The sequence below is a fragment of the Lepus europaeus genome, chromosome 3 (genome assembly GCF_033115175.1).
Source record: "Lepus europaeus isolate LE1 chromosome 3, mLepTim1.pri, whole genome shotgun sequence".
Lineage (NCBI taxonomy): Eukaryota > Metazoa > Chordata > Mammalia > Lagomorpha > Leporidae > Lepus > Lepus europaeus.
Genome location: NC_084829.1, coordinates 133,007,107 through 133,032,273, shown reverse-complemented (window position 1 = coordinate 133,032,273; position 25,167 = coordinate 133,007,107). Strand labels below are relative to the sequence as shown.

The 25,167-nt window shown below is 42.7% G+C and overlaps 2 protein-coding genes and 3 non-coding genes across 5 annotated transcripts; 1 reads left to right on the top strand and 4 right to left on the bottom strand.

The window, feature by feature from the left end:
- The first annotated feature begins 12,245 nt into the window (after nucleotides 1–12,245).
- LOC133757119 (large ribosomal subunit protein eL32-like) lies at nucleotides 12,246–12,632 on the top strand. Its single transcript, XM_062187731.1, has one exon. It carries the CDS (start codon nucleotides 12,246–12,248, stop codon nucleotides 12,630–12,632), a length of 387 nt encoding a protein of 128 aa, XP_062043715.1.
- Nucleotides 12,633–14,070: 1,438 nt separating this feature from the next.
- RPS12 (ribosomal protein S12) lies at nucleotides 14,071–16,479 on the bottom strand. Its single transcript, XM_062186785.1, has 6 exons — nucleotides 16,457–16,479; nucleotides 16,297–16,347; nucleotides 16,013–16,129; nucleotides 14,989–15,091; nucleotides 14,559–14,660; nucleotides 14,071–14,155 (listed from the first exon to the last, which is right to left on the bottom strand). Exons 2-6 carry the CDS (start codon nucleotides 16,308–16,310, stop codon nucleotides 14,093–14,095), a joined length of 399 nt encoding a protein of 132 aa, XP_062042769.1. The 5' UTR covers nucleotides 16,311–16,347; nucleotides 16,457–16,479; the 3' UTR covers nucleotides 14,071–14,092.
- LOC133757260 (small nucleolar RNA SNORA33) lies at nucleotides 14,274–14,402 on the bottom strand. The gene has a single exon (XR_009865631.1). It is a non-coding gene; the product is annotated as a small nucleolar RNA SNORA33 (small nucleolar RNA).
- LOC133757267 (small nucleolar RNA SNORD100) lies at nucleotides 14,738–14,813 on the bottom strand. Its single transcript, XR_009865638.1, has one exon. It is a non-coding gene; the product is annotated as a small nucleolar RNA SNORD100 (small nucleolar RNA).
- LOC133757243 (small nucleolar RNA SNORD101) lies at nucleotides 15,717–15,788 on the bottom strand. Its single transcript, XR_009865617.1, has one exon. It is a non-coding gene; the product is annotated as a small nucleolar RNA SNORD101 (small nucleolar RNA).
- Nucleotides 16,480–25,167: the final 8,688 nt, after the last annotated feature.

Sequence of the window (25,167 nt, the reverse complement as noted above, 5' to 3'; positions counted from 1 at the left end):
ATGTATTTATGAAACAAAACAAAAAAACAAAACATGAATTTATTTACAGATATATTTTTAAACTATTTCAGCAATGACTTTACTTTTCATATTATAAATTTGTGTTCTTTAGATGTTGCTCCCTCAAGAAGAGATAACAAACTGAATATCAAAAAGGAGCTGAGGCCTTGAGGCTCATGGATTTATTACCATCAATTGGTAATGCTGGTTGTTTATGATTCTAATCCACTGGTTTTTGTTAATAGGAATTGCATTCTGGCCTAGCATGAGAATCTGTGAATTGTGGTCATTCATTAGAAAGATCCAGAAGAGGCTGGCACCGTGGCTTCACAGGCTAATCCTCCGCCTTGTGGCACCGGCACACCGGGTTCTAGTCCCGGTTGGGGCGCCGGATTCTATCCCGGTTGCCCCTCTTCCAGGCCAGCTCTCTGCTGTGGCCCGGGAAGGCAGTGGAGGATGGCCCAAGTCCTTGGGCCCTGCAACTGCATGGGAGACCAGGAGAAGCACCTGGCTCCTGGCTTCGGATCAGCGCGGTGCGCCGGCCGCAGCGGCCATTGGAGGGTGAACCAACGGCAAAAAGGAAAACCTTTCTCTCTGTGTCTCTCTCTCACTATCCACTCTGCCTGTCAAAAAAAAAAAAAAAAAAAAAAAGAAAGATCCAGAAGAGACTAATTGCTCCCTTAATGGGAGACATCAGCAGCATTCTGCCAATGTATCTCAGAAGGATGGGAAACTAACCCAGAATTACACACAATATTTTCTTTCCTGCACTAACAGCTAAAGCAAATAGACGTTAGTACTTTGGGTTCACATGTGTATTTTCACTGATCCATTTTCCTTATTCATTATCATTAATATCTGCCTAGAAATTTGAAAAGAAATAGAGAAGATAGGTATCCAGTGTTCTTAGAAAATTATTGTTCCATAAAGTCATAGCAATGAAAAATCCCACAGCTGTAGGGCCACGCTCATTGTTATACGTGCACAGCTTTCTAAATCCCATAAAAATCTCAACATCTGACTCATTTCATTTTTACAAGGGAAGGGGCCATTATACTGGAAAATATGCATAAAAATCTGCAGCATTCAGAGGCATTAAGCAGTTTTACTTCACATTTGTTTCCTATGTAGCTTACATAGGAAACATGCATTCCTGTGTCCTGTGTCCACTGTAGCACCTGTTGCTATAACTCCACTCTGTCAGTTCCCAATCTTCTGTTTTTAGAAGGGATTACAGGGAGAGCATTTGAACAGCTGAAGTAATGCTGCCACCTCCTGTTCACTTCAGAGAATGTAATGAAATTGCACTTAACAAGGATAGAAAGTACAACCAAATTAAAATTACAAATCTTCCTACAATTTTTTAAACAAATCAAAAATAAATTTTATTCATGCTAATAATTCTATAACTTGTTTTAAACTGTTATTATATATCTAAATAGAAGTTACTCTACAGTGTTAGTGTTTAGCTAAGCATTAAATTTGCAGTTTGTCTGATTTTCCCGAATATTGTTAATACCTAAATTTCAATCATATATCTTTTACAGTGTAACATAAAACATTTTAAAACTTTAAAAATAGTAATTATTTGCCTTTATTTTAACATCACCTAAAGTGTTCTTGGGAAATTGACTCCTCCCCAGCAATTTCATGTTTAGAAACAGAGATGAGAGTGTAAGGAATGCAAATGCTAACAGTTACCCTAGTAACAGAAGTTATTATCTTATTTTGGAATTTTACCAAAGCAGATACAAGAAAATAAACTTTTCAAAAATTTATTTTCATGGCTAAATTTCTATATTTGAGACCACATCCAGCTCTTGCTATTACTATAAATTGGTACCGCTGGTTGTTTGTGATTCTAATCCCAGGATTTTGTGAATAAGAATTGCATTCTGGCCTAGCTTGAGAACCTGTGTCTCGTAGTCACTCATTAGAGAGATCCAGAAAAGACCAGTGGCTCCCTTGATGAGAGATATTAACAACACTCTGCCAACATATCAGAATGATGAGAAACTAACCCAGTATTACACACAAAAGCAAACAGTTTCCCTACCAATCAACTACAGGGAGCAACACTCCTCATTTGAAGTTACCTATAATCTCCTCTGAAAATTAAGATGATTTTATTTACTGTGTTTAATGCCAGGGCAAAGCCACTAGCTGTAACATCTTATAAAATATACCCTCATCATATACTTTGAGATTTTCTTCAAATCACCTTTATCTGGACAAAAAGCTCCTTTCTCCCTCTTTCTCTTAAAAGGCAACTGCTTAGCCCTGTGAATTCACTCGTGTGCCCAACAAGGTTCTCTTTTGCAGGTCCTCCATTCTGGAGACTTCACCATTCTGAACCCCTGTTGTTAGCCTGGATAATACGAAACAAGTGATCAAGAAAATATTGCACAGCCAAACTCAAAGTGCATAGCATTGTAAATGGAAGGCCCATGGCAATGGTTTGTACATTGAATCTTTGCATAAATGTTCTTCCAGATCCAAATGTCATTCTTGTAGGAGCCAAATGAATTGACATCGTTAGCTTATTTTTTCAGGCGATAAAAAGTATTGTTGTACTCATAGCACATTTATAGTTCTTATCACCAATATCTATCAATAGATACCCTACAATTTATAAAATGTAATTTCCTACATATATTAAATACAGAATATTCTAATCTTCAACAAAACAACAAATCCTATAATCAGTTCATTTTTTCACATGTTCAAAGGCTTCTCTGGGGCATGTCCTGGAACTTGGGGCTCTGTCTTCTCAGTTAGAAAATTATGGAATGAAACTAGGTCATTCCTCAGGTCTCTTCTATCTTAAGAACTCAGATTCCAATTGTGAGTAGAGTCTGCAGTGGGAAAATGTTGTCACATAGGCTTAAATTCTCTTTAATCAAGAGAACCTTCTCCAAAAGCATAGGAGAAAACTAAGAACGTTGTATTTGGTCAGGGCACACAATCACTTCCTTCTAGAAAATAACACAACCAATAATGATAGAAGTAAAGTGGCTGCTGACTCTAAGAAAAGTAATCTACTATAATTACAACCAACAATTACTTTAGGTTACAGTATTAGAGAATATCACTTGTATCATTACGAAGAACAGTATAACAGTTTGCTTTGTTTTAAGTGTCTAAATTTTATTTAGGTAAATTTAATTTGCTAAATTATTTATCAATAAGCTATTTCTGAGAGGAAATCATGAGACATTATATATATACATATACATATGTATATATATATTTACACTACATAATCCTAAATAAAGCCCAGGATTCCATAAGAGACCCTTCCTCGTAGACCCTCTTCAAAGGACTAAAATCAAATATGTAGTAATTTGGGAACTGCCTAAGATGTCAAAATGCTAGGATAAAAAAGATGTCCAATGGGGCAGGCGTTGTGGCATAAACCACTGCTTGCGAAGCACACATTCCATATCAGAGTGCCTGAATTCAAGTCTCACCAGTGCTTCCTGCTAATGTGCACCCTGACAGGCACCAGGTGATGGCTCAAGTAGTTTGGTCCCTGCCACTCACCTGAGAGACCTAGATGGAGTTCTGGGCTTCTGGCTTTGGCTCAGCCCAGTGCAGGCTGGTGTAGGCATTCTGGGAGTAAAACCAGCAGAAGGAAGCTCTTTCTACCTCTTGCTCTCCCTCTCATTCTCACTCTGCCTTTCAAATAAAGAAAACAGGGCTGGTGCTGTGGCACAGCGGGTTAAAGTCCTGGCCTAAAGTGCCATATGGATCTAGTCCCTGATGCTCCTATTCTGATCCAGCTCTCTGCTATGGCCTGGGAACTCAACCCAACTCCCACATGGGTGGCAGGACCAAACCACCTGAACCATCACTTGAATGTATACATTCTCCAGGTGCACAATAGCAGGAAGCAGGAAGCAGGAATCAGAACTGGAGTCTAGACTGGAACCCAGGCACTCTGATAGGGGATGCAGGTGTCCCAACTGACGAGTTAGCTGCTCAGCCAAACACCTGACCCAGGCTCTGTGTTATTTTTCATTGATAAATAATAATTGTACTCATTTGTGGGGCACAATGTGATGTTTTGACCTATGTACACATCATACATTCAATCAAGCTAATTAGCAGGTCCTTAAAGATTTCTGCTCTTAATTTCCCAATGTGAATGCTTTATCCAAAAGATAAAGTTAAGGTGCACAAGTAGGATAACATATTTTACTTTGTTGCTATCAGAAAAACTGTCAGCATAACAGGTACAAGTCTGTAGATTTGTTGTACACTTCTCATATTAGTAAAAACACATTTCAGTTGAGCCTGTGATCACCAGAGAAAACAATTACTGGAGTTCTTATGCAACCAAAGAATTGGTCAGATAATATTCTATTTATGTATACTTATTTTCAACCAATGATCTATGACACCAAATAATTACTGACCTTATAAAAGTAAAGATGAATGCTGGCCATTTTTTTTTTCATATTTTTAAACTTAAGGAGCCAGTATTGTGATGTAGTTAATAGGCCTCCACCTGTGGCACTAGCATCCCATATGGGCATCTATTCGAGTCCCATTTGCCACACTTCTGATCTAGCTCTCTGCTTATAGCCTGGAAAAACAGTGGAAACTGGCCCAAGTGCTTAGACCTCTGCACCCACATGGGAGACCTGGAAGAAGTTCTTGGCTCCTGGCTTCAGCCTGGCCCAGCCCTGGCTGTGGTAGCCATTTGGGGAATGAACCAGCAGATGGAAGACCTCTCTTTGTCCCTCTCTCTCTCTGTAACTCTGCCTCTCAAATAAATTTTTAAAAAATAGATAAATAAACTTAAGAAAAGAATTAGAAGTTAAAAAATAACTCCTTTGTACTAATTTAAAGTAAGCTGAACATCTCCTTCTCTCTCTCTCCCGTTTCCTTCTTCCCCAGCCCTCCCTCCTCGTTCTCTCTTCTTTTCATCTTACAGAAATAACTGCTTGCTTTTCAAATGTTACCTTCCCTTCCTACAGATGAGCACTGAGCAGCTGCTACAAATCTGTCCTTACCAGAGAGGGTGCTGGGTTCGCTGTCAGCAGGTTTCTGGTCCACCAGTGGGCCTGCTGTTCCCACTCCTGACAGCAGAAAGACACCAGCAGCTTGACCACACAATGGAAGATTCTTGAAGACCAGCTCATTTCTAACCTGTTTTTACTGCAGCCCAATACAGCCACTTCACACTGTAACTGAAGGTTCAACTTGAACCTGTCCTCCATCCGATTACTCTGCTCCTCCAGATGGGGCAGTGCAACCCAAGGGGCTTTGAATGACACTCACTTGACCAGAGAGGCAGCAACAAAGAGAGTAACAAGTATGCTTTTGGCCAGCACCGCTGCTCAATAGGCTAATCCTCCGCCTTGCGGTGCCGGCACACCGGGTTCTATTCCAGTCGGGGCACCGGATTCTATCCCAGTTGCCCCTCTTCCAGGCCAGCTCTCTGCTATGGCCAGGGAGTGCAGTGGAGGATGGCCCAAGTCCTTGGGCCTTGTGCCTGCATGGGAGACCAGGGGAAGCACCTGGCTCCTGGCTTCAGATCAGTGCGATGCGCCGGCCACAGAGGCCATTGTGGGGGTGAACCAAAGGCAAAAAGAAGACCTTTCTCTCTGTCTCTCTCTCCCTCACGGTCCATTCTGCCCGTCAAAAAAAAAAAAAAAAAAAAAAAAAAAAAGTATGCTTTTATGTGTTGCTCTTGCTTTTTAAGAACTTAAAAGATTTAACGTAGATCATTCTGCTTTATACTTATTTAATAACTTTCCATTAAGTTCTCACTGTCATTGTCTCTTTTTAGAGTAAAAACAAGACAGACCTTCGGGAGATATTTCAAACTGTATTATTTTCTTCCAAAATGCAGCCTGTTGTGGGGAGGTAGAAAAGGTTTTATTTTCTTCTTTAAAATGATGTCTACCCCCCCAGGAAATAATGGCAGAACTGCATCACTTTATGGTTCAAGTGTGGGGCAGTACCTCCCAGTAAGGCACAACTTATACCCACGTCGCTAAACATCTTACCAACTAAAACCCACCTTCTAAAAGCAAAGACAGGGTTTTAAACTTGTAGCATTTTGTATGTTAATGTTTTATTTTCCCCACAAGAATCTCATATTTATTTATTTTTATGTGCATTTTGCTCCTTTTAACCTGATGGCAGCACTGTGAAATATCACAGGCCTTTCACTCAGTATTCTTCTAACAAGTCAACCAGGTACAAACAGGATTTTTATATCCGTTTGTAAATTTTAGTGGGGGGCGGCTGAGTTGACAGAAGGAAAATAAAAAGACAAATACTACATTTGTGTAATGCTTAATTCACATCACTTGTACAACACTGTGCTGTTGGCATTTGTCTCAATAAATAGGCTTCAAAAAGAAATTACTGCAGTGTAAAAATAGTTTCCCTGAATTCACGCGCTTTTTATGGCTCCCACGTCTCAAAATGGCTTTTAAAGTTTTTTTTCTTTCTTTCTTTTCAGCCTCTTCCAGTCATGGACCCCATATTGTGATAGGGTATGTTCCCCCCGCCCTACTCCTCAGAGAGGCATTGGAGAAAAGAGAAGTTGAGACAATTTGGCACCATCCTAGTCTGAAAGAGGCCCAGCTTGAGACATTCATTTTGGCTGCCAGAATGAAAGGGTCCAAAAAAAAAAAAAAAAAGAGGAGTGTAAGCCTGAGAAGAAAGGACACACACACAGCCCAAACCTATTCGTCCAACAAAAATCGTCTGGGTGCCATGCATGATACCGGAAACAAAGTACTCGGTGCTCCGCAGGTAGCCCCAGGCATATTCTCAGCAGAGTGGAAGAAGCCTAGCACAAACAGACAACCCCCTATCGCAAACCAAACCTTTTCCTGTAGGAGTATGTTGTAGAGTTTCCATTTCTCACTCGTATAGAAAATACTGCAGTAACCCCAGTTTACAGTCTAACAAAACACGTGACAAAATGCCACCCACCACTGACCTCACAGGCCAGAAAGCATGGATCCTGCAAATAAAGATTAAAATGTTCAATCTGACACCAATCCTGGGATAAGTTGTCCATACTCCTGCTTCTTTAACATGAAAAAGATGTGATTAAGAAGTTCACGCTGACATGCGAAATGCATTGTTAAGTCAAAAATAGCAAGTTAATAGGAAATATCTAAGTATAACCTCACTGTGTTTTTTTAGAAAAGACAAAGCCTTGAAATTTCTTAAAATCTAAAATGCTAGTGGGAAAAAAGTCAAGAGAAAACAAAACTACATCCTAGTTAGCCTGTTGGTACTCGATGATACTTAGGATGAATATCATTCTTCAGGAGGAAAGATCTTCCAAGGGACTAAATGACATCACCAACCAGAGGGATCTCATAATTTATGAGATCCACTTACTCCAGAATTAGGACAAGAAAACAAGAGGGGGGAGAGAAGGAATTAGGAATATAAACCAAGTGAGAGGACAGCCAGATTGCTTTTCTTTCATTTTTCTTATTTTTGAGATTTATTTATTTATTTATTTGAAAGATAGAGTTACAGAGAGAGAGAGAGAGAGAGAGAGAATCTTCCTTCTGCTGGTTCACTCCCCAAATGGCCACAACAGCCAGAGCTGAGCTGATTCAAAGCCAGGAACCAGGAACCTCTTCTGAGTCTCTAACCTGGATGCAGGGGCCCAAATACTTGGACCATCCCCCGTTGCTTTCCCAGGCCCATTAGCAGGGAGCTGGATCATAAATGGAGCAGCCAGGACTCGAACTGGCACCCATATGGGATGCTGACACTTGTGGCAGCAGCTTCACATACTATATCATAATGCTGGGCCCACCAAATTGCTTTTTAGCATTATGGTTTACTGTAGGTACCTACCAAAAATAAATTTTTTTATAATATCTGATTTTTTATAAACAATATACTGCAACTGAGCAAAATTAGTAACATTTGAATGGTTGGTTTTTAAATCTTAATTCATATTACAATTACTAAGATAATCATTTCAAACTGCTGCTTGGGATGCCCACATACCATATTAGTGCGTGTCTGGGATCAAATCCCACCTCTGCTCCCAATACAGAGTTCTGAGGGACAGCAGATGATTGTTCAAGTACTAGGGTCCCTGCCATCCACATAGGAGACCCAGATGGAGTTCCTGGTTCCTGGCTTCAGCATGGCCCAGTCCTGGCTATTGTAGACATTTGCAGGATGAACTGTTGAATGGAAGGTCTTACTCTGTGTCATTCTGGCTTTGGAATAAACAAAACTTTTTTTAAAAGAAAATTGTATGATTTATAAACCTCATTAAACTGCTTAACATAATACATAGAAATAGCGTCATGAAAATTTACGAGTTCCAGGGCCTGTGTTGTGGCATAGCAAGTAAAACTGCCACCTGCAGTGTCAGCATCGTGTATGGGTGCCGGTTCGAGTCCCCACTGCTCTACTATCCAACTCTTTGCTATGGCATGGGAAAGCAGTAGAGGATGGCTCGAATGCTTGGGCCTCTGAACCTGCGTGGGAGACCCGGAAGTAGTTCCTGATGGGCATAGCTCCGGCTGTTGCTGCCATTTGGGGAGTGAACCAGGGGATGGAAGAACTCTCTCTGCCTCTCTGTAACTCTACCTTTCAAATAAATAAATAAATAAATCTTCTTTTAAAAAAGTTCTAATATCCTTTAATATTTTTTGTAAAGAATCATATCTTTAATGTTTATTTATTATTTTCATCTACTTGAAAGGCAGAGAGAAAGAAAGCAAGAGAGTGTATGAGAGAGAGGTCTTCCATCTGCTGGTTTATTTCCCAAGGTCTTGCCACGGCCAGAGGTGGGCCAGAAGGAAGCCAGGAGCCAGGAATGCTGATTGGGTCTCCCATGTGGGTGTCAGGGGCCCAAGCACTTGAGTCGTCAGCTGCTGCCCTGCAGGATGGCTTAGCAGGAAGCTGGATCAGAGGCATAGCAGGAACATGAACCAGCACTGATATAGGATTCCAGCATCCCAAATTGTGGCTTAACCTGCTGCAGCACAACACCTGTGCCAGGTTTAAAAAGTAAATAATCTAAAAGCAAGGCTAATTAGGTCTCTTTGATGGTATTATTAGTATAGGTATTAAACTCAGTCCAACTGATGATACCATTTGCAAAAATCAATGTAACCCAAAGTAGTAAACTAAGGGTTAATAATGTGCTTCTGAAAAACCTTCCTAAAGAGGAACCTGCCATAGCCTTTTTTAAAAATTTTTTTGACAGGAGAGTCAGAGAGAGAGAGAGAGAGAGAGAGAGAGAGAGAGAGAGAGAGAGAAAGTCTTCCTTTCCATTGGTTCATCCCCCAAATGGCCGCTATGGTCGTCGCGCTGCTCCAATCCAAAGCCAGGAGCCAGGTGCTTCCTCCTGGTCTCCCATGCAGGTGCAGGGCCCAAGCACTTGGGCCATCCTCCACTGCCTTCCTGGGCCACAGCAGAGAGCTGGATTGGAAGAGGAGCAACCAGGACTAAAACCTGGGGTGCCGGTGCCACAGGCGGAGGATTAGCCAAGTGAGCCACGGTGCCAGCCAGTGCCATAGCCTTTTACTCTCATCTTCCTGTTTTCCATGCATGAAGTCAGTTTTGTTTTTCCCTACAGCATCTCATTCACTTTTCAAGCACCAGAAAGGAAGCAAAGATTCCAGCTGTGAGCTCCGTCGTGCAAGATCACACAGGCAGGCAGAGGTGCCACAGTTAACCGCAGGTCACCTGCCTGAATTTAACTCAGTGACCCACACACAGAAAGTGGGGCGGGGCTCAAATATACCCACAGGCCCCACCCATACAAAGCGGGAAAACTGAAGCACAAGCAGAGTTAACACCCAGCTCCGGGTTACACCGCACAACCTGTACACGCCTCAGGTCCAAAACCAGTACATGGTGCTGTCCACGCATTCCCTGCGAAGCTAGAGCGCTCCGATGCGTCAGCGCTGACATCTCCAGCCCCACCCAGCGCACATCTTGAATAGTCTTTCTAAGCCATGTCGTTTTCATACAAGTGCAATTTTACTAATTCATTCGAGTCACAAAACGTGTATTTTAAAATTTTTGCATGTTTTATAACTCTTTGCTTGGTTCACATAAAATTGAGACTAGAAAATACTATAAAAACACTTCTCGGGGCTGGCATTTGGAGAAGTGGTTAAGCTGCTGCATGGCACACCCACTTCCCATGACAATCTCAGCTCAGCTGCAGATCCAGCTTCCTACTGATGTGCGCCCTCAGAGGCAGGTGATGGCTCAAGTACTTGCATCCCTGTCACCCATGTGGGAGACCCAGATTGAATTCCAAGCTCCTGAGTTTCGCATAGCTATTGCAAGAATTAATAGATGAGAGCATTCTCTCATTCTCTCTGTGTCTCTCTGCCTTCCAAGTAAACAGGTAAGTTAAATACTTCCATAGCTCTTCTCTTTGGCACATTTCCTTTCCAAAGCTAAGGGACTGAAAACCAAATTACGAGTGCAGTGAAGATAGCCACCAAACATGGAGCAAAAGAGAGACATTCTTAAGGGATATTTCATGCAAAGTAAGGAAGAACTCAGAAAACCATGTCATCAATGTAGGTAAGGAATCCTTGGAAGTTAGGTATTGCCAAACAACAACCACATTGCAATGCTATTTCTATCAGTAGACCAAGATTAGACACCACAGGTTTTAAGGGGAAAAAAAAAAGCTGGCTGTACCATCTCACTTGACATTTCATCTGTTTTTGAAATGTTAAGATTTATTCATTTGGGGCCAGAGCTGTGGCATAGAGGGCTAAGCTGCCACCTGCAGTGCCTGCATCCCATATGGAAGACCCAGCTCCTTCACTCCCAATCCAGCTCTCTGCTATGGCCCAGGTCCTTGGGGCCCTGCACCCATGTGGGAGACCCAGAGGAAGCTCCTGTCTCCTGGCTTCAAATCGGCACAGCTCTGGCCGTTGCAGCCAATTGGGGAGTGAACCAGCAGATGGAAGACCTCTTTCTCTTCTCTATGTAACCCTTTCAAATAATAAATACTTAAAAGAAAAAAAATTATTCATTTGAAAGGCAGTTAGAGAGGCAGAAGCAGAGTAAGAGACCAGGAAAGTTCTTCCATCCACTTTTTACTTCCCAAATAGCCACAATGGCTGGAGCCAGGCCAGACATAACCCATGAGCCAGAAGTTCCCAGTCTCCCACGTGGATGCAGGGACCCCAAGAACTTGGACCATTTTGCAATGCTTTCCCAGGCGCATTAGCATGGAGCTGGAACAGAAGTGGAACAGCTGGGACTAGAACTAGGACTTGCAGTTCTTTTGTGCATTGATAAGCCTGGCTGGAAGATCCCTCAACACATTCCTTGGGCCCAGTGCTGGATCGAATAAAACAATTGTTTCCACATTTTTCTAGGGTAACACCTCTGCCTATATGCTTCCACTGCCTCAACAACCCAGTTGAAGTGACAGGCCCTTTTTTAAATTTATTTTGATAGAGATCTTTCATCCACTGGGTCATTAACTAGATGAGCACAATGTTCTGATCCAAGTCAAGAGATTCATCCCTGTCTCCCACGTGGGTGCAGGGCCCCAAACACAAGTCATTTCCACTGCTTTTTCCAGGCCATTAGCAGGGAGCTGGATGAAAAGTGGAGCAGCCAGGACACAAACTTGTACCTACATGGGATGCAGGTGGTAGCTTTGCCTGCTATGCCATACCATCAGCCCTGCTGTTCTTAAAACTTAAATTGACTTATCAGAAATTTTAATAAAAATCAAAACTAAATCAAAAGTATAAAGAAAATGGAGGAGAGTTATCTGGCCCAGTAGTATAGAATTTTAAAGGGTGGGGGAGGGGTGCTGGCCCACTCCCCAAATACCTCCAACAGCCAGGACTCAGCTAAACCAAAGCCAGGGGCCAGGAATTCCATGTTTCCCACTTGGGTGGCAGGGACTCAAAATACCTGAGCCATCATCTGCTGCTTCCCAGGAGCATTAGCAGATAGTAGGTTCGTTGAGTAGCATAGCACCAGAACCCACATTGACAAAAGATCCCAAGCTGAACCACACAGGACCCTTAAGATTTGAAAGGTAGTTTTAGAGAGGTAAAGATACAGAGGTCTTCCATCTGCTGCCTCACTCCCCACATGGCCACTATGGTGAGCTGAGCTTATCTGAAACCAGGAGCCAGGGACTCTCACCTGGGTGCAGGGGCCCAAAGAATTGGGCCATGCGCACCCTCTTCCCTTCTCTTCCTTGGCGCTGCCTCCGGAGGTGGCTGCCTTTTCGAGGCACCATGGCCTCCCTCAGACCCCTGGTGAAGCCTAAGATCGTCAAAAAGAGGACCAAGAAGTTCATCTGCCACCAGTTGGACCATTATGTCAAGATTAAGCATAACTGGCAGAAACCCAGAGGTATTGATAACAGGGTGCAGAGAAGATTCAAGGGCCAGATCTTGATGCCCAACATTGGCTACCGGAGCAACAAGACCAAGCACATGCTGCCCAGCGGCTTCCAGAAGCTCCTGGTCCACAACGTCAAGGAGCTGGAGGTGCTGCTGATGTGTAACAAATCCTACTGTGCAGAGATTGCTCACATCTCCTCCAAGAACTGCAGAGCCATAGTGGAGAGCGGCCCATCTGGCCATCAGGGTCACCAACCCCAATGCCAGGATGCACAGTGAAGAAAATGAGTAGGCGGCTCGGGTGCGCATTTTATTTGTGTTTTAACAGGGGGCTAGAGCAGCAGGGACTCAAACCAATACTGGTGCTGGATGCTCCAAAGAACCAACCTCCCCCTCCTTGAGATTTCTTAAAACCAGTGTAAACATGACTCATGAATCTCACTGTCCATGAGCATATAGAAACCACACCTCCAAAGGTTTAAGTTACATCTGGAGCAGTTCATGTTGTAAGACCCAAAATGAAGAAAGGAGCATGATCACTTCCATCGCTGTTAACAATTTAGTTGGTGCGCTGACTCTGCGTGAAAATAAACTAGATGTCTGGAAAACAAAGTAGAGGCAGGTTAAGAAGCCTCTGCCTTAGGAAACTGGTTAAGCAATAATGGATAGAAAACATTTGGTGCAGTCTGGGACATACCAGATGTCCTACAGCTTTCCTCATGTTTTTAAGGTGATACTTTAAAAGAAATGAAACAGAAAGGCAGTCATGGAGACAGGAACAGATTTACTGTTCACAGCTGGGCCAGAACACAGGAATCACAGGAAGCTATGAAAGTAGAAATGTCCCAGTCTGAACTCAAAATTACAACTGAAAGGGTAAGCAGAGAACAGAAGAGACTAAGAATTAGGCTGAGGGACACAAAATACTTACTTCCAAAACAAATACACCAGGAGTCATGGACTGAAGCCACTGAAAGGTCAATGACCACACTATCAGTGTCACAATGTGGACTTTCTATAATCTCAATACAAAAAGCCTTGTCATTTAACAGGAGCCTTGATATAAAACCCAAACATGCCAAAATGGACAAAAGCTCAAAATTAGGTATAGGGATCAGGACAGACTAGCTTCAGTTGTTTTCAACACTTATTATCTAGCTTCCAACACTATCCCTTATTTCCCTAGCCTGAATCATGGTAGAATTTCCCTTGACTTCATATGAAAGGCAAACGTTTCATCTATTCCTTCCAACAAAATTGTACCAGAAGCTTAAGGTTGAGATTAAATCAAATTATGTCACCAGGGCCAGCTCTGTAGCACAGCAGGTTAAAGCTCCAGCCTGCAGCACTGGCATCCAAAAGTTTAGATTCAAGTCCTAGCTGTTCCACTTCAGACCCAACTCCCTATATAACTGGGAAGGTAGAGAAGGGCCCAAAGACTTGGGCCCTGCACCTGGGTGGGAGACCCAGAAGCTGCTCTTGGCTTCAATTTTCCCCTGGTTGCCACCATTAACCTGTGGCAAGCCCATCTGCTTCACCAAGGAACACATGTAGTCACTGATTGGCTGAACAGGCTTTCACCTAGAAACCAGGAAGTCAAACTGGAAACTGCTTTAAGAGTATGCTTCCAGTAAACTTTTCCAAGTCAACATTTGTAGATTGCTTGTTTTTTTCACTCACTTATCTTACCACCAAATAAAATGTCAGACAAGAGGAATATGAGCCAAATTTTTATTTGTTCATTTCTTGCATTTGAAGTATTCTTCGATGACATCCTTGGCCTGAGATTCTTTGCCGTAGTCCTTGAAAAAAAATAATTTCTTATTAACATTTACACATCTCATTTGAAGTCCTTAGCAACTAATTATTATGAACCTTTAATTAACCATGCCTTAAAAATGTTTCTTTATCACAGAAGTTTGTTGTAGCCATTTTCAGGGACCTGAAAGACTTCAATGTCTTTAAGGCTCGTAACATGGCATTACTATTGCCAGCTTTTTCTAGATTTCTGCAGAAACACAACAGGTAAGCAGATTCACTGGCTGGCTTCTAAGTTAAGCTTACATTTCATTTCTAAAATCCCGAGTTTTCCAAGCCATTGACAGCTATTTTTTCCTTCACATGGCTCTCAATCTTATTTGAATATAAGGTTATATATATGGTCAATTGGCACAATCTTCACCCCCAAGATAAAAACTGACTTACCTTAACCACTACGCAACTGCAACCAACCACTTTGCGGGGTTTCCCTTCTCGGTCAATTTTACAGAGGCCTACCCATTCCCCGAGTTTCTTGTTGTCATCAACCTATTGGGGGGATTTAGAAAAGAAAAATCACTATTAGCAGACATTAAGCCACCGACATGAAATGAAGCAGAGAGGTGGCTGTAGTCAGTAGGGTGACATGGCAGTTTCCTCAAGGCAGTTCAGTAGAGGGAGCCAGTTGTCATCATTCACAGCACCATTAGCACTCAATCTTTGTTCCCTATCCTACACCAAAATCAGCACTTCTTTCTGCAGGTGTAAGTGCTCCTACAATGAGCTTCCCCACAACCCCCATCAGGTCCCTGTATTTACACCTGCAAAAAGGAGCCGAATTTTCAGGCAGGCATCTTGATGCAGACCAGTAACTTACTTTAATGAGGTTGATCTGGTGCTCAGCACACAGGGCCTCCACCAGCTTGACATACATGGGCTCATCGCAGTTAGATGCAAGCACACAAAGATGGGCTTGGCGCCTGAAATGGGAAAAAAAAAAATCACAAATTCAGGCCTACAGCAAATACTCCTGTACTTTCAAAGGTTTCTTTGCACTCCCTACATTCAGTAATGATTCTGCAGTAGACCCATTACACAACCCATTGTAAATCTGACACACCTGTTAACGAACCCAGTCAATTTGCTTTTAAAAATCCCTGACAATCTTCAGCAAATCTCACCCCAAAAATATCAGGTTCGTACACAGGTATGTCATGTATTTGTGGTCAAACAAAACCAAGACAGTTTTGTTATTTTTTTGTAAACACGGCACTCATAAATCTGCAGAAGATTCAAATCTACCAAACTGCATCCCAGCAGGAGTGTTTACTATGTGCTCAGCTCTTACTAAATGACAAATCCCTTACTGTGTAAATATCTTGAGTTCATTGAAATTAAACTCAAGAATTTTGTTTTGCCAACCTAACCAGCCCAATAAACATCAGAACTAGATTAGTTACTTAACCATTCCAGATTCCAACTAATTACCAGTTGTAGGCACAGAAAGTACAAACCCAGGTACTTCTGCAACAAACAGGAGCTCAACGTTCCGGTAGATTCATGCTGGCTCTGCTGAGCCTCCCCACGATTCCCGGGAACCTACAGGTTTGTCAGACTGCAGTGTGTCACTCAGGAAGGAGTGAAGGGGTATCCGACAATTCCAGTCATCATTCAAACACTGTAGTTCTACTCGGCTTGAAACCCAGCGCTCACCCCCACTACACACAGCAAGCCACGTGTCCTCGGTGGGCTACACAAGATCTGAGTTCTGATACCTTTTCCTAGGTCTCTTGTAGGACGGATGCCATTCAGAACTTTTGTGCTAACTTCACGCTTTCTTCCCTTGGCTGCAGTTTTGTTCCGGCTGCAACAACCCACAGTATTGAGACTGATACACGTACTTGTCTAAGGCTTTGGCAGCTTCACGAATTCCACGTGCTAGGCCATCATGGATGAGGGCGGTCTTCAGCACCTCTTGTAAAGCAGTATTCACGTCCATTACACCTCCAGCAGCAATGCTAAAGACAGGACAGCCAGGTCACGCAATCTTCCCACCACGTACCCCGGCACACACAGCAGCGAAGCTCCGCAGGCGCGCTCTGGCGCCCAGACCGACCCAGCCCCACGCAGCCGGCTCCCGACCCGCGGCCTACGCGAACCCCAACTCCCCGGCCCCTGGACTCACCCTTCCTCGGCCATGGCGGTGGGTTACGGGTGAAGCCGAATCTTGAACGCACTGCAAGGAAAACACAACTGCTTAACTCGGTTTAGAACCAGGCACTCATAATCCACCCCAGCCGCTCGCCGCCACAGCCACACGACTCGCAGTCTCGCCCCACACTCACCCCGGGCCTCCGCCTCCGCGCGTCTCGGCGGCGGCAGGGAAAGAGGCCGCACGCGCCCGCATGACGGTATTTAAGGGTTTGTTGAGGACCCCTGTGCGCATGTGCATTCCCTCCCACGAAAGAGGTGGCTGTGGCCGTGCCGGGCCCCGAGTGCCTCTGTTTCCGGGTTCAGGCGATCTTCCGGAAAGAGGACTGTGCGTCTTCTGCCTCTGCCGGGCCAGTTATTGGCGCGCGCTGCAGGCACGACGCGGGCAGCCTCGCGTTGGTCCTCTCTGCGAGGGGCGTGGCCTGCGGAGGCCCAGCAAGCTCGTCGTACGGGGCGCGAGAGGAGCCAAACACGTCTCTCTGCACTAATTGCGGGATTCTTGGAGACGCCGGCGCCCTTAGAGCTCCAGATTTTTTTTTTTCCTGGTGTAACTTTTTTTTTTTGGTAGTTCTTGTATTTTACTTTCTAATTCGTTTTTACCAGGTTCAATGCGACTAGTAGATACAATTCCAAGAACATAAAGAGAATCCCGGTTTTAACCCTTTCCACACCACACTGATTCCTTGTCACCGGCGTTAAACTCCGCGTTCCGGCGAGCAAACGCCGTCCCTTCGCTTCCAAGTCACCCCCTGTGACTGCCTGGTTCTGGGGGTGCTCCTCGTCTTTTTCCTTGACGCGGTGGACAACGCGTTTTCGCTGCTACAGTGGACTCGCCAGCCCGGGGGACAGTTCCGGTTCTTAGTGCGAGAGTCGCCTCTAAAAGAAGTCGTTCTTTCGTTTCCTTTTGAGCGCTAGATTGTGCCTGGGATCAGTGAGGCCGGAAATCTCGATTCGTTTCGTGTGTTTTAGAAGCTGCAGTGCCTGACTGAGTTAGCATCTGGTTCTGTAGGAATGAAAAAAAAACCGCGTCTTTGAAAAATCCGGCCTAATTCCACTTAGGGCGTGGCGGAGTTAGGGCTAGAATTCGCCATCTCAAAGCTTTTTTTATTTTTCTTTTCCTCCGGAAGAAACGTTCATTTTCAGGGGCTGGCTGCCCCCACCCTCACTTCCAGACCTCAAAGGAGAAAAGCTGAATGTAGTCAGTGTTACCGTTTTCCTTTAGCGCGCTCGCCTGAGGGGTCTCCAGGGAGTCAGCAGTTATTAGGTGCTTGCTGTATGTCAGCACTGTGGATGTGGTGAGCAGGTAACGTCAGGCCCACGCGTGCTGTGAAGAAAAAAAATGGGCGAGGAGGTGGGGATGTTCATCAGCATGGATCCGTGCTGGGATTTTTGGTAAAATGGCTTTTGAAGTGTTGAACCTGCTTCTCTCAAGCAAACGTGTAATAAGATTTTTTTTTTAACGTGAAGAGGAGGAGGGCAGTGGATATTCTTGTCTCTGAAATTTTGTGTTGAGATTAGGATTTGTCCCCATGCTTAGAATACCTCACAGGGGAGGTACCAAGGGGCATGAGGAGTGGGAGTGAGGAGGATGTGGCAAGGTAGCCAGAGAGACCTTAGCCTTGGGGCTGTATTTGAATGGGGTTTATCAAAACTAGGGATTCCAGACAGATATGAGTGGGAGCGCAGGGGGGAGGGCATTCTACCTGGAGCAAAAAAAAGGAGGGAGGGGGGACATAGAAGGGTGCCTCCTTCGTTTTCCTGGATATTACCTTAAAGCAATTGTGTCTTCGAGAATGAATGTGATAAATAGTCTTTCAGCACACTTCTCACCTAAATTTAATATGCTAAGCATATTAGAAGCTTTCCTTCCAAAACAGCATTAAGGAAGAAGCAAGGATTTTCTGACATCAGAGACATAAATAGAAGAAATAATAATTGCCAAACAACATACTGATTTGGAGAGAAATGACTGAGTGCCTTTTAAGTTAGTTGCTTTAGTGCAGTTTTCCTCACATACCAACCAACTCAGACTTGGTTTCTAGCATCCAGGAGTTGTCATCTGTTCTGTTCACATACTCAAACATCATGGACCTCTGCCTTCGTACTTCACCCTGATAAATGCCTTTCCTGTCAGCCAGAAACCCTCCTCCTAATACTGCTGGTACACTTTTTGGAGTTGGAGTTGTATAATCAATTCTAACCCTAAAAATAAAGTTTGGGCACACTGGGGAAATAAGAAATCTTTCATACAGCTTCTCCTTGTTCACTATTCTTAAGATCAAATCCTCTCAATTCTATGTTTAGCAAAGATGGAAGACAACACTAAATAGAGGCCAAAGGCTAATCACTCTTAAACCAGAAGACTAGAGCATTTGTATGCAAATATGAGGCAAAAACATGAAAGATAAATGAATTCTGAAGTTTGCTTTGGGAACAATGATGATGGGTAACTGTTTAGTATTTTTAGATGACAGGTATAGAGTTAAAAAAATTTTTTTTTAATTTATTTATTTGAAAGGCAGAGATCCAGAGAAGGCGAGAGAGATCTTCCAACTGCTAGTTCACTCCCCAAATAGCTACAACAGTCAGGGCTGGGCCAGATAAAAGCCAGCAGCCAGGAACTTCTTCCAGGTCTCCCACATGGATGCAGGGGCCCAAGCACTTGAGCCATCTCGCAATGCTTTCCCAGGTCATAAGCAGAGAGCTGGATTAGAAGCAGAGCAGCTGGAACTAGAATGCCGGCACTGCAGATGGCAGCTTAATCTGCTGCGCCACAGCTCCAGCCCCAGAGAGTATATTTTCTACAATGTGTACTGTACAAGTTCTGGTTCTTTGTGTGCGATAGAATGACCTATGGCCAACATAAATAATGAAAATGAATTTATTAGAAAGGTATCAATGGCTCAGGCAATAGAAGGGTTTGCTGAGCAGACTAGAGAACAGTAGGAAGAAGATGATTCCAGGGTTCTTGGTTATAGAAACTCAACAAAAATATCTTAATGAAATACTATCAAACTCTTAAGGCTGTCCCCCCAGGCTATTACATATGATTAATTTAATGAAATGCAACAAACATTGATTACTAGGAAGTTCTGCAAGACTTGCAGGTAAGAAATGTACCTCTGAAAATGGTATAAAAAATTACCGGAAGACACTGGAGAATGCCCATAAGCAGACAGAGCTGTGGGGTAGAAGTAGGGAAGCAACATTAGAAAGAAGGAATGGCACTGGTTGTTTCTCATGTTTATGGGTTTTAGCATCAGAGTAGCAACAAGTCTGCACCATGTGAAGCAAATAGCAGAGTTCTTCAATTTTACTGCCTTGAAAACCAGAGGACGGAATTTAGAGCAACCGTGGTGCTGTAAATTGATAGGAGGAGAATACAGAAAGGAGACAGCCAGAATTTTGTGTATTATCTCTGCCAAAATCTATGGTTGACCCCTCCGTTACACATGCATGGGATTGGCCCCAAGCAAAAGATGTTAGGCTAAGCAAAATGCATGGACATTTCAGCTGCTTCTGTTTCCATCACTGGAGAAACAAATTACAAGTTTGAGTCAAGGCAGGTTGACTTTCTGCTAAATTTAAAATAAAAAATAAATAGTTCAATAGTCTTTGGAAGAATATAACAAAATCCAGAAGAAATTATGCCATTATCATTAATGTCTGATAAGGTCCAAAGTTATTATAAATACTAGGAAACAGAAAAACATGACTCATACTCAAGAGAAAAGGTTAGGGCCAGCACTATGGCGTAGCGGGTAAAGCTGCTGCCTGCAGTACTGGCATCCCATATGGGTGCCCATTGGAGGCCTAGATCCTCACCTTCTGATCCTGCTCCCTACAAATAGAGAAAGCAACAGAAGATGGCCCAAGTCCTTGGGCCTCTGTACCCATGTGGGAGGCCCTGAAGAAGCGCCTGGCTTTGATCTTGCCATTGCGGCCATTTAGGGAGTGAACCAGCCGTTGGAAGACTGCTCTGTTCCTCTCTCAAACCTGCCTTTCAAATAAATAAAATAAATCTTTAAAAAATAATAATAAAATGGAGTAACCGGGACATGAATCAATGCCCATGTTGGATGCTGGTGTTAACAGGTGGCAGCTTAACCTGCTGTATTACAACACAGGTGCTCTGGGTGAGGTTTTGAACATGAATCTGGGAAGTAGAGCACAGTCCATTGTTTATTTGATTAAGGAAGAGAGAAGAGAACACAAATGGCAAGAATCACAATAGATTATTCAATAGACATTAAAAGTTAAGAAAATACCATGAAAAATCTGTGCCAGTAGATTTGTCAATTTAGATGAAATGAGAAATTTCTTAAAAACATACAACCTAGCAGATCTGGCATAGGAAAAAAAAAAAAAGAGAAAATCCTAATCTCAACACTTAGTAAACAAATAATTTTCTGTCAATGACATGCCTAGAAATAAACATTCGGATCCAGGTAGTTTCACTGAGTTCTATCAAACAACTAAGCATAAAATAGCACCAATCCTAGTCAGATTCATCCAGAAAATACAGGAGAAGGGAAAGCTTCTGATTTGTTTACTCATTACTCAGATGCCAAAGGACTATTCTGATACCAAAGTCTGACAAAAGAGAAATTACAGATCAAAATTACTCATAAATTAGACACAAATTTTTACCACAATAATAGCAAATTGAATACAGTAATATATTAAAAAGAGAATATACTTTCATTTAGGTCTTCTTTTTTTTTTTTCCTCCAGAGTGTCTTGGCTTTCCATGCCTAAAATACTCTCATGGGATCTTGAGCCAGATCTGAATGCCTTAAGGGCTGATTCTGAGGCCAGAGTGTTATTTAGGACATCTGCCATTCTATGAGTCTGCTGTGTCTCCCACTTCCCATGTTGGATTGTCCTCTCCCTTTTTGGTTCTATCAGTTAGTATTAGCAGACACTAGTCTTGTTTGTGTGATCCCTTTGACTCTTAGACCTATCAGTGTGATCATTGTAAACTGCAGATGATCACTTGGACTAGTGAGATGGCATTGGTACATGCCACCTTGATGGGATTGTATTGGAATCCCCTGGCAAGTTTCTAACTCCACAATTTGGGGCAAGTCCGATTGAGATGCCCCAAATTGTACATCTCCTCCCTCTCTTTTTCCCACTCTTATATTTAACAGGGATCACTTTTCAGTTAAAATTTAAAGAAAGATCTCTGCGAGTGAGATCCCAGTGGAAAGAACGGGGCCATCAAAGAAGGAGGTACCTTTCTCTGAAGGGAGGAGAGAACTTCCACTTTGACTATGACCTTGTCTAAGTAAGATCAGAGCTGGCGAACTCCAAAGGCGAACCCTAAAGGCTTCCATAGCCTCGGCAACTCATGACTAACGCCTAGGGAGATTACTGACGCCATAAACAAGAGTGTCAAATTGTTAAATCAACAACAGGAGTCACTGTGTACTGACGTCTCATGTGGGATCTGTCCTTAATGTGTTGTCTAATGTGAAGTGATGATATAACTAGTACTGAAACAGTATTTTTACACCTTGTGTTTCTGTGTGGGTGCAAACTGATGAAATCTTTACTTAGTATATACTGAATCGATCTTCTGTATATAAAGATAATTGAAAATGAAAAAAAAAAAACCTTGGTGTTAAATTGGAAATTGCATAGAAAATTAATCAATTCTTAAAAAAATATCATGTAGGATCCATGTCCTTAATGTGCTGTACATTGTGATTTAATGCTATAAGTAATACTCCAACAGTATTTTTCACTTTGTGTTGCTATGTGGGTGCAAACTGTTGAAATCTTTACTTAATATAGACTAAACTGATCTTCTGTATATAAAGAGAATTGAAAATGAATCTTGATGTGAACGGAAGGGGAGAGGAAGCGGGAAAGGGGAGGGTTGCGGGTGGGAGGGAAGTTATGGGGGGGAGCCATTGTAATCCATAAGCTGTACTTTGGAAATTTATATTCATTAAATAAAAGTTTAAAAAAAAAAGAGAGAGAGAATATACTGATCAGTATAAAAAGAGGATCCTAGAGAAAGATGTTTGGCACAGTGGCAAGGACACTGCTTGGGACACATCCCATTTCAAAGTTAATGCATTCAAGTCTCAGTTCTATTTCTGATTCAAGCTTCTTGCTAATGGGTACCCTGGGAGGCAGGAGTGATAGCTCAAGTTAGTTAGGTCCTTGCTGCCCAAGTGTGAGACCCAGGACTGAATTCCTAGCTCCTGCTTTCAGCCTGGTCCAGTCCAGGCAGTTAAGGGAATGGAAAGTTTATGTTTTTCTGCCTTTCTCTGTCTCTCAATACAAAAATCATAACAATGAATTAATTTTTAAATAATCCTGACCAAATTAGTTTTATGCCAATAATGAACTATTAACGTTAATTAACACTTAAAGATTATCAGCGTCATTTATTACATTAACAGAATGAAGAAAAATTGTTCACAATAAGTGTAGGGAGTACCTTTTAATAAGATTCAACACCAATTCATGTTAAAAGTCCTCAAAATGTTAGAAGGAAATTTCCTTCACCTGATAGGACATACAAAAACCTGCAGCTATCCTCATATTGCATGGTGGAAGAAAAATGTTGTTCCCCTAAAATAAAGAACCAAAGAATGATTTCTATTCTCACCACATGTATTCCATGTTTTACTAGGCATTCTAGCTAGTGCAATAAAGTAAGTGAAAGAAGAAAAACTGTACATTTAAAAAACAAAGAAGTAAAATTCTATTCATAGAATTCATGATGGTTTATGTAGAAGATCTGAAAGAATCTATAATACAACTACCAGAACTAATGAGAGAATTTAGCAAAGTTGCTGGGTACAAAATTAATATAAAATTTTATTTACAGATGCTTCTCAACTTACAGTGGAGTTATATCCCAATAAAATCATCACAAGCTGAAAATGCATTTAATACACTTAACCTATTGAATACCGTAGCAATGCATTACACTGTAAGGTATAGTTACTTATCCTTGTGCTTTGTTTCTGACTGGAAACTGTGGCCTGCTGCCACTTCCCAGCTTCAAGAGAGATTATCATATCACATATCACCAGCCTAGAAATGATCAAAATTCAAAATCTGAAGTAGTTTCTACTGAATGTATATTACTTTCACACAATCATAAAGTTGAAACTTGAACCACTGTAAGTCAAAGACTAAGCCTTTATTTATAATCATCAAATGATTAGAAATTTAAGTGTAAACAATTCCGTTTTGATAGCATCTAAAAAGAAAGATATTTAGGGGCCAGTGTTATACCATAGCAGGGAAAGCTGCCACCTCAATGCCAGCATTCCATATGGGAAGTCCAGGCTACTCCATTTCTGATCCAGCTCTTGCCAATGGCCCTGAGAAAAGCAGCAGAAGATGATCCAAGTGTTTGGGCCCCTGACACACACACATAGGAGACACAGATGAAGTTCCTGGCTCCTAGCTTCACTGGCCATTTAGCCATCTGGGAAGTGAACCAGTGGTTGGAAGATTTCTCCCCAACCCCCTTTCTCCCTCCCTCCCTCTCTAACTCTGACTTTTTTTTTTTTTTTTTTGACAGGCAGAGTGGATAGAGAGAGAGACAGAGAGAAAGGTCTTCCTTTTTGCCGTTGGTTCAACCTCCAATGGCCGCTGCGGCCAGCGCATCTCGCCGATCTGAAGCCAGGAGCCAGGTGCTTCTGCTGGTCTCCCATGCGGGTGCAGGGCCCAAGGACTTGGGCCATCCTCCACTACCTTCCTGGGCCATAGCAGAGAGCTGGCCTGGAAGAGGGGCAACCGGGATAGAATCCGGCGCCCCGACCGGGACTAGAACCCGGTGTGCCGGCGCCTCAAGGTGGAGGATTAGCCTGTTAAGCCACGGCGCCGGCCAAACTCTGACTTTCAATAAATAAATAAGTCTTTTAAAAATAAATAAAATTAAAGATATTTAGGGATAAATTTAACACAAGGCATGTAATACCTCTACAATTAAAACTGCAAAACATTTCTGGAAGAAATGAAATATCACAAAAATGGAGAGATAGACTACATACATGGATTAGAAGACTGAATAGTGATTAGATATTGATTCTCTCCAAACTTGGTGGGGGGGGGGGGACAATAAAAACTCCACCAATATTTTGTTGTTGTTTTGTTTTTTGAAGATTTATTTATTTTTGAAAATCAGAGTTACAGAGAGTTGGAGCGACATAAAGATTTTCTATCTGCTGGTTCACTGCCCAAATGGATGCAATGGCCAGGGCTGGGCCAGGCTTAAGCCAGGAGCCAGGAGCTTCCTCCAGGTCTTCCATGTGAGTAACAGTTATCCAAACTCTTGGGCCATCTTCCATTGCTTTTTCCAGGCCTTTAGCAGGGAGCTAGTTTGGAAATGGAGCAGTGGGACTCAAACAAATGCCCATATGGGATGCCTGGATTGTAGGCAGCAGATTTACCCACTAGGCCACAATGCTGGGCCCTGATTCTGACATTTCTATGGAAATGCAAAAAAACCTGGAAAATGCAAATTTCTCTTGAAAAGAAAAGAGTTGGAGAATTTTCACTACATAACTTCACCTATAGTAGGTCTTCCTAAATGAGGAAAGCAAGTGTGTGAAAGAAGTTAGCACGACAGAAAATCCCCTTTGGTCAGGACAACAGAATTGCAGAGGAGTAAGGATGAAGTTCTAGCTACAGTGCCTTGTACCTAGCTCTAGTGAAGCTGGGGGCACATGCTGCAGGGTATAGCCAGCTGTCTTGCCCTAGCATATGCACTGGACCACTCTAGTAGTGTGGTGTAGGCACTTATCCTCTGAGAGATGTGTCTAAGCCCCTGATGATTCTGTATGTTACCTAATGAATCCTGATGCTCATTTTC

Bases quoted from the DNA above. Each gene is read 5' to 3' on its own strand.
- RPS12 (XM_062186785.1), bottom strand. The intron at 14,661-14,988 runs GTAAGTTACTGG...TCCCCCCAATAG, and splicing joins ACCAGATCAACCTCATTAAA to GTTGATGACAACAAGAAACT. The intron at 14,156-14,558 runs GTAAGTCAGTTT...TTTTTTTTCAAG, and splicing joins GCAGTTGCGTAGTGGTTAAG to GACTACGGCAAAGAATCTCA.
- LOC133757119 (XM_062187731.1), top strand. From the start codon at position 12,246: ATGGCCTCCCTCAGACCCCTGGTGAAGCCTAAGATCGTCAAAAAGAGG.